This window comes from Bactrocera dorsalis, chromosome 1, assembly GCF_023373825.1.
Source record: "Bactrocera dorsalis isolate Fly_Bdor chromosome 1, ASM2337382v1, whole genome shotgun sequence".
NCBI lineage: Eukaryota > Metazoa > Arthropoda > Insecta > Diptera > Tephritidae > Bactrocera > Bactrocera dorsalis.
Window position 1 is genome coordinate 29,782,189 of NC_064303.1, and position 19,896 is coordinate 29,802,084.

At 33.5% G+C, this 19,896-nt stretch overlaps 1 protein-coding gene and 1 pseudogene across 1 annotated transcript; both read right to left on the minus strand.

The window, feature by feature from the left end:
* Positions 1-342: 342 nt before the first annotated feature.
* Positions 343-1,277, minus strand: LOC125775816 (uncharacterized). Its single transcript, XM_049446675.1, has 2 exons — positions 801-1,277; positions 343-674 (listed from the first exon to the last, which is right to left on the minus strand). The coding sequence occupies exons 1-2, from the start codon at positions 1,219-1,221 to the stop codon at positions 499-501; spliced, it is 597 nt and encodes a 198-aa protein (XP_049302632.1). The 5' UTR covers positions 1,222-1,277; the 3' UTR covers positions 343-498.
* Positions 1,278-17,032: 15,755 nt separating this feature from the next.
* LOC125777709 (putative nuclease HARBI1) lies at positions 17,033-18,102 on the minus strand (annotated as a pseudogene).
* Between the last annotated feature and the right edge of the window lie 1,794 nt (positions 18,103-19,896).

Sequence of the window (19,896 nt, forward strand, 5' to 3'; positions counted from 1 at the left end):
CAATTGGAATTCCCATGTCGGGCCGAACAGACCAATAATGGTCAATATGAGGCAAGGTGTGTGTATTTTTCACTACCTCACCTTTTGCTGTGCACTTCGAATTCTTAATTTTCACACGCACTCACCTTCTCGATGACCACCAAATTTGGTTTTATAAAAAATGGAAAAATGGATTTGCGTGCACTAGTATAGGTACTTATATTGCGGTTGTATTTTGCTTATGTACAATTTTAAAAAATGAGTAGCGTTTGATAATTCCGACTCGGGAAGAACAATGAAGAAAAATTCACTTTTAAAAAATGCTTGTAAAGTGATTAGCGCTTGATAATTCCGACTCGGGATGAAAAATTATGAAACTGGAGGATGGTAAAAACGCCGTTCAAAGATGTTCGCACACGCGTACTGGTTGCTGCTGAGATCGAAAGCGAAGTGAGTGTGCTGAGTTGATGTGGTGTGATAGTGTGGTGTATGTGTGGATTTCCGGGGGAGGATGCTCATTTATACAGTGTGATACCCCGAAATGTAAAAAATACCAATGAACATACGTATTTCCACTGGTGTGACGTTAATGACAGCATTGTGTTGATTCGCATATTCGTTTGTGAAATGCGTTATCTCTGCAATTATTAATTTATCAAAATACAACGAGAAAATATCATACGGAAATTTAGAGCCTGCAAAAAAGTTAAGTATGAATAAATACTCGTATACGTACATATATAAGTATATATATGAATTTATGCATATATAGAAATGGCAATTTAAACTAAATAGTTAGAAATAGTTAATCAATTGCTTACCAATTTCAGAAAAAATTTCTTCCATTTTGAAAGCTTCGATGTTAATTGGCGTTCGGTTGTATTCAAAATTTCTGGGTTTTCGCCATACGGGGACAGCAAAATCAGATTTCCTTTTAAATCCGCCAGTTATCATAACATTTCCATGTGCATTAGATGTTGATGGATTTTCAGTTTCACTGAGTTCATTAACTACATCCTGAATGTTTTCTCCTTCCAATGAGTATTGTAGTTCAACATGACCAGCGATTTCATTTAAAAAATCATCATTGTTGTCATTCAGATTAATCCGGTCATCGTCCAGATCTTCATCTGTCATACACTCCACATGAGGTGGCGGAATGTATACGACATCGACATCTGTTGCATTTAATACAGCTTGATCCTCCTCGTTATCTGAAGATGGCTCATTTAAAATGGCCATGATTTCACTAATTTTTATTGCTTGGGAATCGTCATTATCTTCACCAATTGATTTTATTGTACTACGCAAGTTCGAAATCTTTCCTTTTGAAATAACAAAAGCAAACAGAATCAATTCGGGGAACACCCTTTTTAAATTTTACGTTACGATAGTCAGAGGGAGACAAATATATGAGACGAAAAGGTTACATGCGGACAGGTGATGCCAGACTTAAAACGATAAAAGTATAAAAAAAAACAATTTTTTTTTGTTTTCCCACTTTTTTTAAATTAAACAAAAACACTTTAAAAAATTAATTTTTTTATGATTCTACCAAATTTTTCATTTAATGTTTTAACTGAAAAAAACTATCCTTTATGTTTTAATAAAATTCAGAATTTAATTTTTCTGAAAACAAATCATGAAAATAGTACTTAGCTTCAGAAATATGGACCTCCAAAGTTGATGGTCGAAAAATCGACCAGCGGCCGAATATGGGTTAATGAACATGTTTTCGTATTATGCTATGGGTTATATATGTAGAGCGTTTATGTGGGCACGTCCTTATACGACGAGTTTCCAAGAAGAAAGAGAACGATCTTCAAATTTTATTTGACATAAAGGTTTGACAAAAAAGGAAAAGAAAATCATACATAGCGAAATGTCAAATTAGCAGGTAGAGTTACCATGCTTAAAACAACTATAATTAACTCCGAAACGAGTGGCGGTGCTGCCACATATATTATTCGTTAAGCTGATAACATATTCATGTTTTTGTGGCTTAGGTCTAAAGTCTAATTTGATTATTTATTGTAAACAAGTGTTTATAATGCGGCCTATGTATGTCTTGCATTCGGATGTGGTGTGGTATGAGTTCAAAGTCAAGTGTTTGATACTCTTGTTTATGATTAGAGCGGAACAGGTTTAATCAGCGTTTCTGATATAGTTGTGTAAGTTATTTTTTTAACAAACTTTATTTATTTAATCGATAATATAATTATTAAATTTTATTTATAATGTCAAATTAGATTTTGTAAGGCACAATTGAAGAAAAAATGGCGTTAGCTGTACTGTAGCACTCGAAATGTGTGTAAGCGAAGCCTTCCGAAATGAATGTGAGGAAAAAATTAGCTTTACCCGACATTCCGTAATTCAGCTTGGGTAATCCACAGGAGATGTCCGAAGGGGTATTTTATAACACCGAATGGGTGTTGCCAGATTTGGTGTGTCCCCACAGTTGAATAAAATGTTTTATTTTTTAAATTGTATAAGTGCCGTTGATATTGGTATTAACTAGCGCATAAGAACTTGTGACGTTCGCGCTGATTGATGCTAATAACCAGGGTGACCCATTTTAAGCTCTAAAAAATCGATTTTAAGCGCTTAAAAAAGCTCCAAAAAAGTTAAAAATATGCTCTTAAAAAAGTAAAATATGACGATAAAAAAATGTATTGTATTACAATTCTTTTTGTGAATTTTATTGATAAATATTCAAATTTTACTACTTTAATTAAAAAAAATAATAAAAGTATATTTTCCTTTGTCCTATTTATTGCAATGCACTACCATGTGCTTTCCAACTTAAAATTACGTCTGTATTCAGATAATATATTTCCATAAATTGAATTCCATAAATTGAAATTGATAATATATTTCCACGTCACAAGATGTGGTTGGACAATATTTAAATTTAGTTATTTCATTTGGAGAGAACTTAGCAATTAAACTTGTTACTTGTTTATTTTCGAAAAGAACATTATTTATGTCCACAAGTACTTTGTAATCTGGGTTACGCAGCATAATTGCTTTAAATTTATTTAAATATTTATCATTTGAGATCGTTTTCAATCTCAAAAAAACTGTGTTAAGTATGTTAATGTTTTTTTCAAGGGGAATTCCTTTTTCTTCGAGCCGTTTTATGCTTTCGTTTATAAAAACAAAATTTATTTTAAGTCACTGCTCAATTGCTGATCTTCAAAAAGGTTTTTTGCAACTTTAATGGCCTCTGAGTCTTCTGGGTCGAAGGTGTCAAGCACAGTTTTAATTTCATTAAAATTTTTGCAGTAGTACTCCGCAGCTTTCAACCAGGTCCCCCATCTGGTTATAACTGGACTCGGAGGCAATGGTAAATCTGGGAACATTTCCAAAAGTTTTTTTTTTTTTACGCGAGGGTGCCTAAAAAATTTGTTAAATAAATGTTTGCCTTGTGAATACAGTAAAACCTTACCTTTAAAAAAACAGATTTGTTGCTTGCAATAAGCGTATTTACTTTGTTGAATTGACAACGGACAAACTCAGCAAGTCTATGCAATGCATGCGCAAAACATGTTACATGCATCATTTTTAGATACAAAACTTTTAAGCTGGACATAGCCGACAGCATATAGGCTGCTGCGTCTGTTACGACAAGTAAGACTTTCGAATATTGTATGCCTTCTGGCCATAATAATTGCATGCTGTCATTAAAGAATGCAGCCACATTACTTGCGTTTGCCGAATCCAGCTCGGCTACATTTAAAAGGTAACACTTGTCTTTTTCTTCTTCTTCTTCAAGAACTCCAAATACAAAATTGGCAATACACGTTGCTCGACGTCTGTCGTTTCGTCTAAAGACACCCATATATATTTATTTTCCACCTTTTTTTTTAAATTTTCCTTACATTCGTTGTATAATTTTGGAACGTATCTACGTATTGTTGTCTCTGATGGCACGTTGTTTTCAGTATATTTTTCTAAAAAATTTACCACGCTGGGATCACGCATTTTTTTCAATGGAATATTAGCTTGCATAAACGTTTTGCAGAGATCCATGCCAAATGGATTTGATTCCTGCTCTTTATATTGTGTCAATAATGTTTGTTCATGTATAGAGTTGGTGGCGCGCCTTTTTGCCGCAACCACATGTTTTGTTGAACTGAAATGTTGTGTGACGTTGAACATCCGTCCAGCGGTAATCGTTGTGTTGCAGTACAAACAAAAAAGTACACTTTCATCGCAGCGTAAGATGCCTCTATACTGCTCCGTGACTCTTTTTAAAAAAGATTGCTTCGATTCTTTTACTTTCGGCATTTCAACCACTAAACACGTTTGACAACTTACTAAGAATTTTCTAAGCATAAGCACAATGCAATAGACTGAAACAGCAATAGTGATAGCATTGTCGGTGGTGTTATGCTTAGTAAAATATAAAGGTATAAAAGAGACAACATGAATATTTAACAGAAACAGTGTTGTGAAAAATGGTAAAAAAAGGAATAAGTAATGTTTAATATTGAGGGTTCCGGATTGGGTGTTGCACCCCACGTTTATTAACATGAGGACTGATCACTTTACAGCAAATCAGCCCTCACTTTAATACACAACTTTTGCATGTTTACAATTAAATATGAATTTTATAAAAACTGTCTTACAAAATAGTTGATGAGATGATTTACAATTTTGATGAACGTGAAATGATGTGCCCGATTGTCTCTGATTTTGATTCCAAAAAATGTCGATGAATGCACTTATACACTTGATGATTGAAAAAAGAAGAAGGGGAGAACCAAGCCACATTTTCCATTTATAGCGTGGCTAGAGTGTTGTAACTGTATAACAGTGTGACCCGAGTGTGGGCAATGCATTGGCAATCTTATAATAATGTGGCTAGAGTATGGGCAATGCATTGGCAATCCGTAACAGGTAAAAATAAGACCTTAAAATGAACAAATACAAAAATATGCAGCATAACCAAATAATTGCAAAAATATGCAGCATAAGCAATATTAAGTAAAATCATAAAATGGGTCACCCTGCTAATAACATTTCCGCCGTACGAATCCAATCGCCAAAATTTCGATCTGTTGAAGCTTCGATCCTCCGCTATTATATAAGGAAAAATATAACAATTATAAACATTATGATTTTCGGCAGTAGGTATTCCAAATGTGCCAGCAGGTGCAGCATTTTATCAACTCTCTTTGACTGGCTCGAGTTGGCCGGTTTACTTTAATTTTCTCTTTAGTAGAATCAATCTACAGATTGAATCAAAATAGTCTAACTGACAGACGAGCAAAATTAAAGCGCCTTAAGCAACGTTAATGCGCATTGAAATTTTATGGTGACAGACGACTGACTTGTGCATTTAGACGGCTGATAGTGAAATTTGTTTATTTATAAAAAAAAAAAAAAGTGAAATAAAAATGAATACAACAAATTATTAATAGAAATTTAGGTATTTTTTGAAAATCAATATAAATTTAACAAAAAAAAATTAGTTTATTATTAACTACGTTCAAAGATAATAGAGTGAAATTAAAAGCAATAATTGATTGCAATGCGGAAAAAGTGTGCGAAAAAGTTAAGAATATTGGAAAAATGGATAGCAAACTGTGCGTTGTTTATTTTCTGTCATCTACAAATATTAAAGTTTGTTTTTGTTAGTATACTTACACATAATTTAATTAGCAATATAAAACTGTTTACCTCTGATGCTGTAAACGCAAAGGAGGCGGTGTGGTGCTGTGTCCACACTTCTGTATCTTGCCTTTTTATCTCAATTTATCAGAAAAACGCTCAGCACAATATTTTGCTTCTTTTTTCTCTTCTTCTTTTTTATTTCTTCTCATATCGTTAAATTAGTTCAATTCGCCTTTCTTACATAAAAAAGGTTGCCAGACGGCTCGAGAAACTTAACTAAAAATAGTATATTTAAATTAGGTTGCCACAGCTACTCCCTTCCCAGTGATTTAATCACGATTTAGAATTGTCTGCAAATGCTACATTTCTTTTTTTATACATAGGTTCGCAGCGGTGTATTTGGTAACTCGTCACTTCTGGGAAAGAATGCTGGTTTTAATCTCTCCACAGATATGTTGTGTATTGCGTTGTTAATTTTAATTGCATAGAGTCTGTCTGAAATGCGTTCCACAACTTCGAACGGACCCGTGTAAGTAGGCTCTAGTGGCTTTCTCACATGATCCGAGCGGATGAACACATAACTACAATCGTGTAGATTTTTATTGATGAAAAATCGTGTTGAATTGTGGTGTACCGGTGAACTTGGTTTTAGCTGCTGTATGTAGGGTAGAAGGGGGAGGTTTCGACACGTTAAGAGAAAATCCGTTTTTTTAGAGAAACCAAAGTAAGAGCAGATACTTTCTCTCATAATTATTGTTGATATGAATTCCCTTTCCTTTCATATTTAGTCTTCTCTTCCATTTGCTTTCCAACTTATAACAAAGTTACTATGAGAACCCATATATGACGAAACCTCCCACAGTAGGGAGGCTTCGACAACTGTTTGGGAACCTTTGACACTGAAGGGAGGTTCCGACATTTATCGAACATATCAGTTAAATTTTTAACAAAAAACATGTTTTTGGAAAATTATACCGCATAGGTATCTTTAATTCATTTATATTTTTACTTCAATAAAAAGAACAGAAAAAAACTTATAACTTAACTTAATAAAAATGAAATATCAAACCGAAACTTAATGTAGCCATACATTTTTTACACCTAAAAATTGTAAAAGACAGTTATTTTATAGAATTTCTTTATTCATATAATTTTATTTAACTCAAAAAAATAACCACTTTGTGTTAACATTGTTTTTTATGTATTTAAAAATTATTGTATTAAACTTAAAGGAACTCATTTGGTGATAAATATTATATAATTAAATATCATTGTTATTATAAAAATAATAAAAAAAAAACAATTCTTGTGTTTAATTGACAAAGTTGTAAAAATAATGAAAATATTTTTTTGCTGACCAAACAATATTTCTATTCGTTAGTTATTTACAGGTCATTATCGCATGTAAAGTACTTACTTCCAACTTATTTCTAATGCTGGTTTTAATTAATTTAAGAGAAGAGAATTTTTTCTCTGCCACTGCAGAACTGTGAGGCAATGACAATAAATTAAATACAAAGCCACTTAGATCTGGAAATTTTAAGTCGCCCAGTCAATCTTTCATGGAAGCGACTTTCTCCCAAAATAAGTCTATATCCAAATTACTATTTAAATTGTGATTACTTAATTTAAATAAAGTCCATTGCGTAATGATTTTATCACAGTCACATTCAAATAAGTCTGCATATTCCAAAACTAAATCTAAAATATTGTTGTCATTTGCTGACATCACCTCCTCAGGTGTTATTAATTTATAGGTTAATTTTAAAAGTTCTAAAACCTTCCTGGAGAAATCAAATCTTAATTTTATTTGATCTAAAAGCTCTATGTAAAATGCCCGGATGTTACCTTTCACTTCATTTATTTCATCAGCTGTTGCCTTTTCTTTTAATAGAACTTCTGCTTTTGTACCAATAAATATTTTTGGTAGTTCAATATGATTACAAGTGCTTTTATAGTTAATATTGACGTGAAGTTTGCAATAAAATTATTTAAAATTAACAAGAAATATGATTTCATACTCGAATAGAGATATGGAAGACGACTTTTTTCTGACTGAAACTCTTTGTTCAAATTGTTAATCAAAGACAACGCATACGAAAGAAAAAGGAAATAGGATTTTGTTTTATTATCTTCTATTTTTTCAGTCAATTGGTTTGATCGAATTGCATTGACTTCTAATTTTGCATATATAAAAAAAATTTTAAGGCGTCCCATTGCTCATTTATTCGGGAAACAACTCCCTCTAAAGACAGCCATCGTGTTTAACCAACACCTAATATTTTATGTGGTTTCACGGAGCAATACTCCTGAAATTCCTTAAAGTCATGAACTCGTTTAGGGCTATGCGAAAAGAAGCTATATATGTAGTTTTATATATAAAATCACCAATGTTTATTTTAAATATAATTAAGTTTATTTGTAATTAACTGTTTATATTTAAAGTTACAAAGGTTTATTTTTAATATAGTTACATATGTAAGTTTATTTGAAATTATAGTTTATTTGAAATTACAGTTTATTTTAGTTTACACTGAAATACGAGTACGTCTTACTGGTTTGATGACTATCAAAAGACTCGTCGTTCTCGTCCAGTTACGCGATAGCGTCCCTTCGTTGTTCTTGTCTTTCTCTTTTTGTTTTTACGTTCGTCAGGTTTGAAGTGTTGCATTTGACAGTAGTATGTGTTTAAAAATTACGTCCACTTCTGGTTGTTTTGCGTCCGTCTGTCGGTCCCACATATATATTTCGACATAATCAATGGACATCTTCGGGTATTTTTTTAGTGGCATAACTCACACGCAAATGCAAAGAATGGCAAGTACATTTCAAATAAAAAATATTTGTTTCTGACTCCAGTAACGCTTTTACGCCAGATAAATGGCCAGCCATGACACTTGCACCATCTGTTGCCATACCTATAATATTTTTTAGCGGAATATTGTTGTCTAACAAAAACTATTTTACAGCCGCAAATACTGAAGCTGAATCACACTTTGGTAGCTCAATAAGTGCTAAAAATCGATCCTTTGCAATAAAGTTCACAACGTATCTCACGACCATTACCAGACATTTCTTAATTGCGATATCCGTGGTTTCGTCAATGATTATTGAAAACTTACAGTTCTTTAACGTTGAAACAAGCTCGGATGTTGTCTTGCTAGCAATTTCCTTGGTTATGTTTGTTGCTTTAGTTCTGGCAATTTGCAAACGTTTGGCCACTTCAGAGTCCGGGCAACATTCAGCTAACAGAGCAGATAAAACATCCATTAATAAAAACGGCAAGTTGTGCGTTATAAGAAACATGACGAGTGAAAATTCTGCATATTGAACCTTTTTGCTCATCTGCTCTTTTTCGGTATCCAAAAATGTCTCTATCGATAATTGACTCTTTTTGGTTTCCATATTTTGTACATGAGAAGAACAACTGGCGTGTCTATTAAGATGTGACAATATATTTAAAGAGTTCTTGTTGCACGCTTTGCAAAAAGCGAGACCATTTTTGTTTTCCAGCCACGGGAACTTTTTCAGCCACTCAGTTCTGAACTTTCTTGTTCTTTTGCTCTTTTTACTAAATAAACAAAACATTTTTAATAAAATTCTGGGATTGGCAAAATTCTAAACACATACGGCTTATTGTTATTTCCTTGTTCTTCTTCTTCAGTAATGTCTTCTTCAGTAAAGTTTTCTTCATTTTCCTTTTGTTTATCAATCCGTGACTTTTTTTTACTATAAATCTGAAATATAACATTTTTAATTATTCCTTATAATTATTAACATTAAAATTAGCTTACCTATCCATCATCAATGTATCAGCAGCCAACAAACACTCAAAGCAAACTTCATCAAGCCACCATTTGCATGTAAATACTTTGACATGGTTGGCAAACCATCGATGGCACTATCGATACTATCGATGGTTGCTCGTCACTGAAACTATCACCATCGATGGTTTGCCAACCCTACTTTTACATTTGTGACATTTACACCTACCATGCATATTAGAGTGTGCCATTCTGAGGCAACCTTTTTTTTTTTCAACTGAAAAGCAGGCTCAAAACTTTCGAAAATGTGTAAAAAAAAAGTCACTCAAAAGATGAGCTTTCTGTTTTCCATATAAATTACATGGAAAAAAATCATTTTTTTTTGTGGTGGTTATTGTGCGGAGGTTTTATCGGGGCGCATAGATGGCTGCCAGTAGGGATGGTAAACTCGATCCCGATTCTACTCGAGAATCGAGTTTTCTCGTAAAATAATCGATTTTTCGAATGTCAAGAACCGATTCTTAATCCACTTCGACTACTGAAAATCGATTTTTAAAAATACTATAAAAAGACCCACTTCCTCCGATGGATGAACTGATTATACCGGAAATTCCAGAAGATGCTGACGAAAATAATTCCTTCGAGATAAATTCTAACTCTGTTGCAAGAAACCGACTAATACAAGACAATTTTGCTCGGTGTATCAATATTTTGAAATAGTCACGCATTCCTCTAATATAATACGTTTTTGGATGTACATGTGTTTATGTTTGCGTTTCAGATTATAAAAGAATCATACAAAAGGAAAGATATACCAGCTAAATGGAGTCCTAACCGTATAAGTGCATAGAGTATATTTCCAATTTCTATTTTTAAATAAAAAGTCATTCAATTTAAAGTTTAATTAAATGCACGTATTTATTAAAAACCAAAAAAAAAATTTCATTGCAAACTTAAAAATAAAGTGAAGCCAAAGCTTCAACACAAAAATTCCACTTCTCAAACAATAACGAAACTAATTTTGCTTACACATTATATGGAAAAAAGTGCAACACCTTTAACAGGAAGAATTATTAAAAATAAACAAGAGTACCGCAACTGCTTAAGGTGCATTCTTATTTGAATCTAATTTGTTTTTTTTTTAAGATTTCTAATTGCTTTAGCTCATTTTTCAATTTAAGTGCAATCAATTTTTGCTCATGTTTTTCCTGAGCCCGGGTATTTTCGTCTGCATAAAATTGTTGTTGTAAAACTGTCAACTTAATTTTTTCTTCCTCCAAATTTCTCTTGCGGGTGCCAGGACGGTCAATCAAAAGTTTGGACGATTTTTTTACTTCTCAGTGCGTTAGGTGTCCAAGAAGACCACTGTTCTTCTTCGTGATCAACGTTCTTCATATTTTCCTATGAAGTATTTTCCAATCCAGTGGCCGACTTCCCCAAAATAGCAGCAACTTTTTGCGTTACCATGCTGCTACTTTCTACAGCAGCCGAACCGCCACCTGTCCGATAACGCTCTGATTTCTCAGTTGCCATTTCTGCCTTGGACTTTCGTTTCAGGCTTTCGAACTTATCCCGTGGAGGACTCTACGATTAGTCCCAATCCTATCTTTTATTCTCCAGAATATGTCGTTGTTCATCCACCAACTCCACTAATGCATCCTCTTCTTGGGGAGTGAAGTTCTTTCCTCTTTTTCTTTTTAGCAGTGGGCTTTCCATCATAACTTTTTAATTAACAGCTGATTTTGTTTACGTTTTGCTTGCAAGACATTGCCAACATGCCAATTTTATAGGCAATTGTTGGATTTTAATTTTGGCCTTGCCATAATTTCGAAATAACGAATATATTTTTACAGGCAAGATGAGAAAACGAAATAACTTAAATCGTGCTTTTAAGTGAGGAACAATTTATCCTCCCAGTTAGTAAAGGGAACTTTATTGCTTACATAAGAAAACGGCCCTTAGAGTGTGATCGGCACACTAAAATAAGGTTTGTTGCGTTGTACTCTAATAGGCTGAAGTCTTTTTAAGTTGAATTAAAACCAAATATCAATGCAAAAAATTTATTGTTATGAATTGAATTCAATAAACAAAATGCTCTTAACTTATAATTTAATTGATATAGGTACAAACGTACTAGGCTGATAATAAAGTTGCCAATGCATCTTTGCTTTTGCATCTCTCGGTCCTGATAAAGTGGTTTCCTCGAGCGTTTCAAATTCGATGATGTTGGTTTCTTCTATTATTTCATCGGTATTGCTGCCTTCATTTACAATAATAATGTTATGAACAGGGCTGATAAAAATGTGCACGAAAAAAAAATTTTTAAGCGCTATAAAATGCTTGATAAATATGCAAAATAAGCTTTCAAATATGCAAAAAAAAAATAAACGAAAAATTAGTTTTTTAATTTTTATTTATGAAAGAATTTCACAACTTATTTCGACAATTAAATGTTTTTTAATATTGTCGACTGTAAAATGATCTTCGGTTGTCATTAAGTAAAGTGACATAAGAGGAAAAACTTCTTTCAACATCTGTTGATGTTGTAGCGGCATACTTAAAATAACTTATTTCTTTTGCAGATAATTTTTTAACATATTCATCCGTTATGTCTCCATTTTGAAATAAAATATTTGAAAGATTCGTAATAGATTTAAAACCTCCATTTCTTTTTAAAATATCATCATTTTTTTTATAGTTTTTTCATTAAGTTCATCTAACTGAAGTTGAATGTCTTCAATACTTCCTACACTTTTATTCAAAGGCAATCCTTTTGCCTGTAACTTTTCAATGCTTGTTCCAATACAAGAGAAGGTGTTCTTTATGTATGCTAACTCTCCTATTATCCCATGCTTGGCAAACGCTGCTTTTGATTGAATTATAACCTCTGATTCTTCACTGTTTAAATCATCGACAACAGAGCGAACTTCTTCAAAGAAATCACAATAATATTCTGCAGCACTTAGCCATTGCCCCAGCAAGTTGTACACGGCTGCGGAGGAGTTTAACATCAGGTAAAACTCTTTTAAACTCGTGACGACAACAAGGGGCCTAAAATAATTTTATCTTGTGAAAAGAAGAACCGAATAAACTCTGCTAATCTGTGGAGCCCATGAGCAAAACAGGTTACGTGCAGCATTTTTGGGTATAAAACACTTAAAGACCTCATTGCAGCGAGCATGTAAGCGGCAGCATCTGTTACCACAAGAAGGAGTTTTTCATATTCAATTCCTAAAAATAAAATTGTAATAATTTGTATGAAAGAAGCACTGTAAGCACTCACTTTCTGGCCATAATATTTGAAGCGAATCGTTTAAAAATCCAGCCAAATATTCCTAAGCGTTGATTGGCTGGGTGTTGTATTCTTCGTATGCTTATCCATAAACCCTATTACTGCTGGGTGGCTTATTTTATTTATAGGAATATTTGCCGATAGAAACATTTTGCATAAATCCATATTGAAAATATTTATATTTCCACTATTGCCATGATCTGCCATTAATGTTTGCACAGAATTCTTATTTTGTCTTTCCGCACACGCTTTATGTTTGGCACTTTCAAAATGTTGTTTTACACCGAATATTTTGTTCGCTGTTAGCTTACAATTGCACACTATACAAAACAGTACCGTTTTATCGGTACGAAGCACACCTTTGTATAGTTGTGCCATTCTTGTTAGAAATTCACTACTAGTTTCTTTTTCTTTTGGCATGTTTAAACTGGTTTCATCCCCGAAAAAAACCAAATAATACAGTGTTGTTGCCATATTCAAGAAATGGCAAATAAAAATGCAAATAAATGCTGCCACTCTTTTTTTCAGTAAATCCTCCACAAATCAGAGAGATTTTGGAGATTTCAGAGTTGATTTCTGCAATTACTTCCTTATTGCAAAAAAATGTTTGCTTTTAGGTAGAGAATTTTGTATGGCTTAAAGCAACAATAAGAGTTGCAATAAGAGCTAAACGAGCTAAAAGCTGCAATAGCGCTCAGCAAGAACATGCTATAACTCTTGTAAAAACAAGAAAAATAGGCAATATGCCTAAAAATATGCACCGTTGTCTGAAATAAGCGAAATAAGCTTTTTCAAGCAAAACCATATTTTTATCAGCTCTGGTTTTGAATTATCATACATGCCATTGTTATTATTTTTGGCATATATGGACGTTGAACTTCAATATATTTTAGTATTCTAAATTTCTTTTTTTAAACGCCAAATGCCTGTTCCACAACAACCCGAGTTGAGCTTAGAATTACATTATACTTCATTTGCATTGGTGTTAAGAATCCGTTATCACGATAAGGTACCATAATAAACTTTTCCAACAGATACCCTCGATTGCCCAAAAAATGGTAATTGGAATAAATATTAATTTCTTTATTAATTATGGCCTTTTGCCTCCCTTTGTATCGTCCAGTAATATACTGTCCTGGTGGCTTCCTTTTTTACTTCCTCATCTCTTATGTTTGACAGCAAATATTCGATGCTACTCATGAATGAATTTATTGTTACTTCTCCTTTTCCTTGGTTATGTGTTGAATGTTTTTCATAATTCGTTGTAGGTCATTTTCATTAGTTGCTTGACGATGTTGGAGATCGACATGTGCCTGTCGAAGTTGCTCCAACTGCTTCCCTTCTGTTTAGTTGCTTGATGAGCTTTGCATTTGGTATTTGAACCTATTCTTGTGCGATTTTTTTCCTGTTATCGAATATTTGTTGCCTCGGCGTTTTGATCCTCGTTACCTTCGCTAATTTTGGTGACTCCACTCTTTCGTTTTTTTTTTCGTTTTCACTGCAAAAGTTTTTTTTCCTTTTTTTCTAAGACTTTTTTTTAAATATTTTCGATTCGCAAGATTTGTTTAGGTGTTATAGGTTTATCACTATCCTTGTAATAATTTTTTTAAAAGATTACCGACTGCGCCACTTATACTTTGCGTCGCGGTGAACGGGTTTTTAAAAAAATCAAAATATGTTACAACGAGGTGACGTTGATGACATCCAAGAACAGACTGCTTTATTTTTTTAAATTGACTTAAAATGAAACTTATTCTAATTACAACTTGCTTATTAATTATTTTGTATTAAATGTAAAATGTTTATTAGAGTTAATTTAAGACATGATATATACAAAACTTCGCTGTTGCCTACTTCGCCAACTGTCTTGTTGAGATGTGAAGTTACCCTGCAAGACGGGTAGCTGTTAGCAAACGTGTAAGCGACTGGTTAAATGTTCACTTTTGCATACCTTAAAATCTGTGTTACTTTTTAAAAATGGACTTGTCTGGACACCGCGAAAAAATTTAATAAGTCAATTATTTAAAAAAAAAAAATTTATTATATTAAAAAAACATATATAAATTCATATTAATAAGTACGTATAGGTATAATACATATTTCAAAATGTATATTTGTTATTACTTTTTAAAGCCTAAGCCAATTTTATGCCTTTTTCTGTATTTAAAAATTTTATAAATTCATTACAATTTTCAGATAAATTTTGTCTTATTAAAAGCTCTGCTTTTATTAGATCTATAAGCATTTTGTTCCTTTCTTTCGAAAATAAATTATTAAATAAACTAAATATTTTTTCACAAAAAGCGTTGCTAATTGGTATGGAAATACCAATAGTACTTAGCTTCTAAGTAGTTTAATGTTTTTGTTAGGAATAATTCCGCTTGTGGTTTAAATTCATCTTTGTCATCTGGGTTCATTTTGCGTATCAATGTATTCGCCTTATTCCCAAAAAAAATTATCATTCAGTCTATTTTTGAGGCCTATTCTTAATTTTTCCATTACTGTGTCGACTTCCACAACTGTACATGAATCAGATTCCAATACTTTGATTGCCACATGAAAATCGTGCAAAACATTTTGCGCAAATTATAAATATGCTTCTGAAATACCTTCTTCAAAGCAATATTCGTTTTCATTCATTACATCAATATTCTAAACCCCTCTGGCAACAAAATCCCATAGCTCCCTGCGACAGTTTTCTTTTTTTTTTTTTAAGAAAATATCTTTTGATAGCAGGCCAATCCAGCAGTAATCTATCTATTGCTGGTAGGAGCGAAACCCATCCTGTTGGCACGTGTCGGAGAAGCGATTTATACTCCATGTTGGTGAACTCGAAAGACTCCTTTAACTTTTTTGTTTTGTACGATGAAGAACTAAACTCGTTAAAATTTTTGATAACAATATCGATCATATCAATTGATAAACAGCTTATTCCAAGTTTTGCACAATTGTTGGTTACATGACAATTGCAATTTGCTTTTAATATGTTCTTATTATTTTTTTTTTTTGGTATACCGAATTGTTAATTTCATAATTATGCAGATATTTGATCAATACTCAGATGAAAATTGTCATTTATTTGCTTGATTTTGTTATATATGTATATCAATCGACTTGGAGTTATCGTCTTCATAAAAATCCAAGATCTTTTTACAAATACCACTTTTAGAATCAAAATATTGAACTGTATATGCAAAATATTTAACATTGCCAATGCTTGCTGCATCGTTTCCAATAGCAAAATAATAACACTTTTTTAAATTCAAAACTACTTGCTCTTGCACAAATGGTCCTAAAACATTTCGTGCAATAGCAGAACTTTTTGTATGACCACAAGTTATTTTTGCTGCAATTTTACTATCGGGAAAAATACTTTTCTCAAGCTTACTATGGCAATCTAGGCTATTACAGCTCATCCATGCTCAATATTGTGGAAAATGGTTAAAAGCTCAGCTTTCGCGATAAGTATTTCTTCAGTGTTTGGTGATTCTCTTAACAAAAATTTGGTCACGCTTCCATAAATTTGGTTGGTCTTTACAATATTTTGATGTCTTTTTGTCCGTGAATGTTTCTCCAATCCTCTGACGCCTTCATATTTTATTGTAATATCAACCAAGCAGAATTTGCACAAAGCAGTGTACTCATCTTTTTTTTTAACTTATTATAATGCATAATCAATGAAACGCCCAGAAATACCAAAATTTCATTAGCATCGGTTAAATTTCGCTTTGACTGAGCCCGACGATTCATAGCTGTCAGACGCTGATTAGTACATTCAGCAATTCGAATGCACACACTGTAAGGAAATATCGTGGAAAACACTTTGAACTCGGTGCAATCGTTAGCAAAATCAAAAAGGATTTTGCAGTCTCTCTCAGTTGGGATTTCATACTTTGGATTAAAGTTCTGAGAATCGTCCGCAGCAACATTTACCCACTAGGCAACTGACAGTATATCGTCGTATATTTTTGTGGGCTTATCCGCCCCATTGATGTTATCGTCAGTTTCTGATGCAGATTCAGTGCTTTCGGTACTCTCATTCAAATATTCACTTCCAGACTCCTCAAAATCAACGTCCAAGTCTGACTCTTCAGACATACTACGCTAAATATTCTCCTGAGTTAGATACCTTTTCGTCATCTAAAAAACATATTGGGACAAGTAATCCCACGTAAAAAACTTATTGGGATTATATGTCCCAATTTTATAAAATGAACTCTAACTTACCCTATAATAGCAAAAAAACACCACTAAACAAATCGAACCGAACAAATTATTATTTTACTTTTATTACATATATGTTTTTTATTTTTATGTAAATAATTTTGAAAATAAAAAGTTAAATGATCTCATGAATTAAAAAAAATGGTATTTATTTTTAATAAGGTCCTTCAGGAGCATATGGTCCTCCTGTAACAGAGTCTAAATTGTTCTGGAATGGTACAGAACCTTCATTTATAAAATAGTTAGCAAGTCTCTCCCGTAGGTTAAAAGCAGTTGAAGGACCTCTACGCACCGAAGTTCGCATTGGTCGTAAAGAGTTGTTTTCAGTTTCCCGGCGCCACTCACCGGCATGAACAATGTTATGTCCTTCCACTCGATCTACATAGTTCTCCGGACAATACCAGCGATTGTGATCATTCAACATTATAAAATTGTGTAAGGCTATGCAAGCCAACACAATTTTTTCACAATTTTCTGGATTACATTCAATCGTTGTTTTCAAAATTCTCCACCGAGCAGTCAATATACCAAAGGAATTTTCTATGACTCTACGAGCGCGTGACAATCGATAATTGAAAATACGTTTCGTGTGTGTTAGATTAGCTCCAGGAAATGGGCGCATTAAATTATTTCGTAATGGGAATGCGGCATCTCCAACGAAAAAATAAGGAAAATAAGAAAGGTGGTGGCAAAGGCAGAGTGTTTTGTATTAATGCATGGCCAAATGGAGTAAGTCGAAAGATTCCTGCATAAATAATAACAGAAATGCATTATACTATAATGTTAATCAATTTAATATACAGTGCCTCCGTCACTTTGACTTCCATAGCTGCCAATACTAACTGCTGTAAAAGTATATTTCGCATCACATACAGCCATCAAAACGATGCTAAAGAATTTTTTATAATTGTAAAACATCGAATTGGAATTGGCCGGGCACTTAATAGCAACGTGCTTACCATCAATTGCACCGACACAATTCGGAATGTTCCACATATTATAAAAATCTTTTGCAATGACCTTGTATTGAGACTGTTGGCTCGCTTACATAAATTGGGGAAAGTAGCTGCCAGATTACTTCACACGTCTCTAATATGATTTCGCGTACTGTTGACTTTCCTAACTTATAGCTCCATGCAATGCTCTGCACCGAAACGCCTTGTGACAAATAGCTAACAATTGTAAGAGAAGTACATATGTATATACATGCATACGTATATTAATTCGCAAAACACAACAAATCAACTTACAGTAATACCAACGAGAGCCTTTCCTCGGGTCCAATCCGCTGCCTTGGCTTCTTCAAGGATTTCGATATCAAATTCAGAAGCAAATCATAAACGTCCGGCGGCATCCTTGTATGCAAAAAAAATTGTTCTGGTTCCCTATTTTTCATTACCAGAAAAGTTTTTATCTGGTAACCGCAAACGCCCCAGTTTTAATTGATTGGGCGAATTTTGTACCTTCTCTTTTGTTTTTTGTTTTTATACTGTTTATATAAACTATATAAAGAGTACAATTCGAAATTTGATCAGTTGTCTTCACTAATTTGCTGAAATCGGTCGAAAAAAAAGCGTGATCAACAAAATTTACTTTTGTTTTTATTCAAAATGGACACGGCTAAAATGCTAAACGATTGCACAGCCGGACTTGTTGATTGTGGTTGTTGTTGGATCTGCATGGTTAAACATTTATTTTTGAAGATCTCGATTGCTTCCCCCATTTTTTGGTCAACCTCGCTATTAATTGATCCAGATTGACCTCGTTTTCTGCCCTTTTGGGTAGCCACCTGCGTAGAGCAGGATGGTGAGGGAAGCGAGGTGGATGAGGAAGGAGTCGGGGATGGCGGCATGGCGATAGGAGGCGATGGCACCACGGCGACAGGTGGCGATGGCGACGGCAGCGATATTACTAGTGGATTGGGCCATACCGGTGATGGCACTTCCTCCTGCACATGGACAAGTGGCTGCAATCCACTGTCTTCAGTTGCAATCGGCAACTGACGCTGATTGCTTTCACAAATATTTTGTGAGAATCTAATCCTGTAAATTTAAGTTTTTATTAATACTTTTTCAAATATAAGTATGTATATTCAATTAATATACTAAAACTTACGGCCGTGGTACAATGTGTGACTGAATGAACTTCATCGCGTCCAACATGCCACTGTCCTTGGACCTCCATCCCGCTGCCGCTGGGGGCGTTAGCCTTCCGCACTTCCCTCCCATACCGGTCGCGAAGTGTCAGCCATCTTCGGCGACACATTTCTCCATTATAAAAATAATTAATTATTATTAAAAACATAAACAGTTGTAAATAACATAGCAACTTACCACTTGCGTTTAACTCCCTTCCTATTTCAGCCCACCAAGCATCCTTCCTAGATTGCAGCTTGTAAAATGGACTGCTCTTATTAAACAATTCACTTCTAGCCTCAACTAGAGCTATTAACTTTTCGTCTTCCATTGTTTTTATTGATTTGCACACACATATTTTAGTTTTCCAATCAATCCAATAAATGTTTCATTTGACGTTTGTTTTAATGGCGCATGTTTACATTTGAACATTGTTGCCATTGCTCAATGCGCATATATAGTTTTGAGCACATCTTTGTTTTCAATTACAATTTTTTACAATATAAAATCTCAAAACTGAAAACAAACTATTAAAAATAGTTTATATATTTATAAATAATAGCATTCGACTTTGATTTTGAGTTATTTTAAGAAAATATTGAACAGATTGAATTATATACAATTATACACGGCTACGGTAGCTTGTGAGTATCGTTTGTTGTTGCTTGTCGTTGGATCATAACTCGGGTCGTTGGTCATGGATTGGGGTGGTGTTATTGTTCAGCATTGCCTGAAACGGATGTTAGGCAGACAATGCTGACTTGGTATTTTGGTGGTTTGCGTTTCGAGTTAACTTATATATTTACATAAAAGCGAAATACTTATTCACAGCGGAATTCACCTCACAACTATAGAATTCACGCTGTGGAATGTTAACATTGTT

What these genes read in the sequence shown, in the direction of transcription:
- LOC125775816 (XM_049446675.1), bottom strand. Translation starts at nt 1,221, where the DNA reads ATGGCCATTTTAAATGAGCCATCTTCAGATAACGAGGAGGATCAAGCT. An exon ending in AGAAATTTTTTCTGAAATTG is followed by an intron (nt 675 to 800) that starts GTAAGCAATTGA and finishes ACTTTTTTGCAG; the next exon opens with GCTCTAAATTTCCGTATGAT.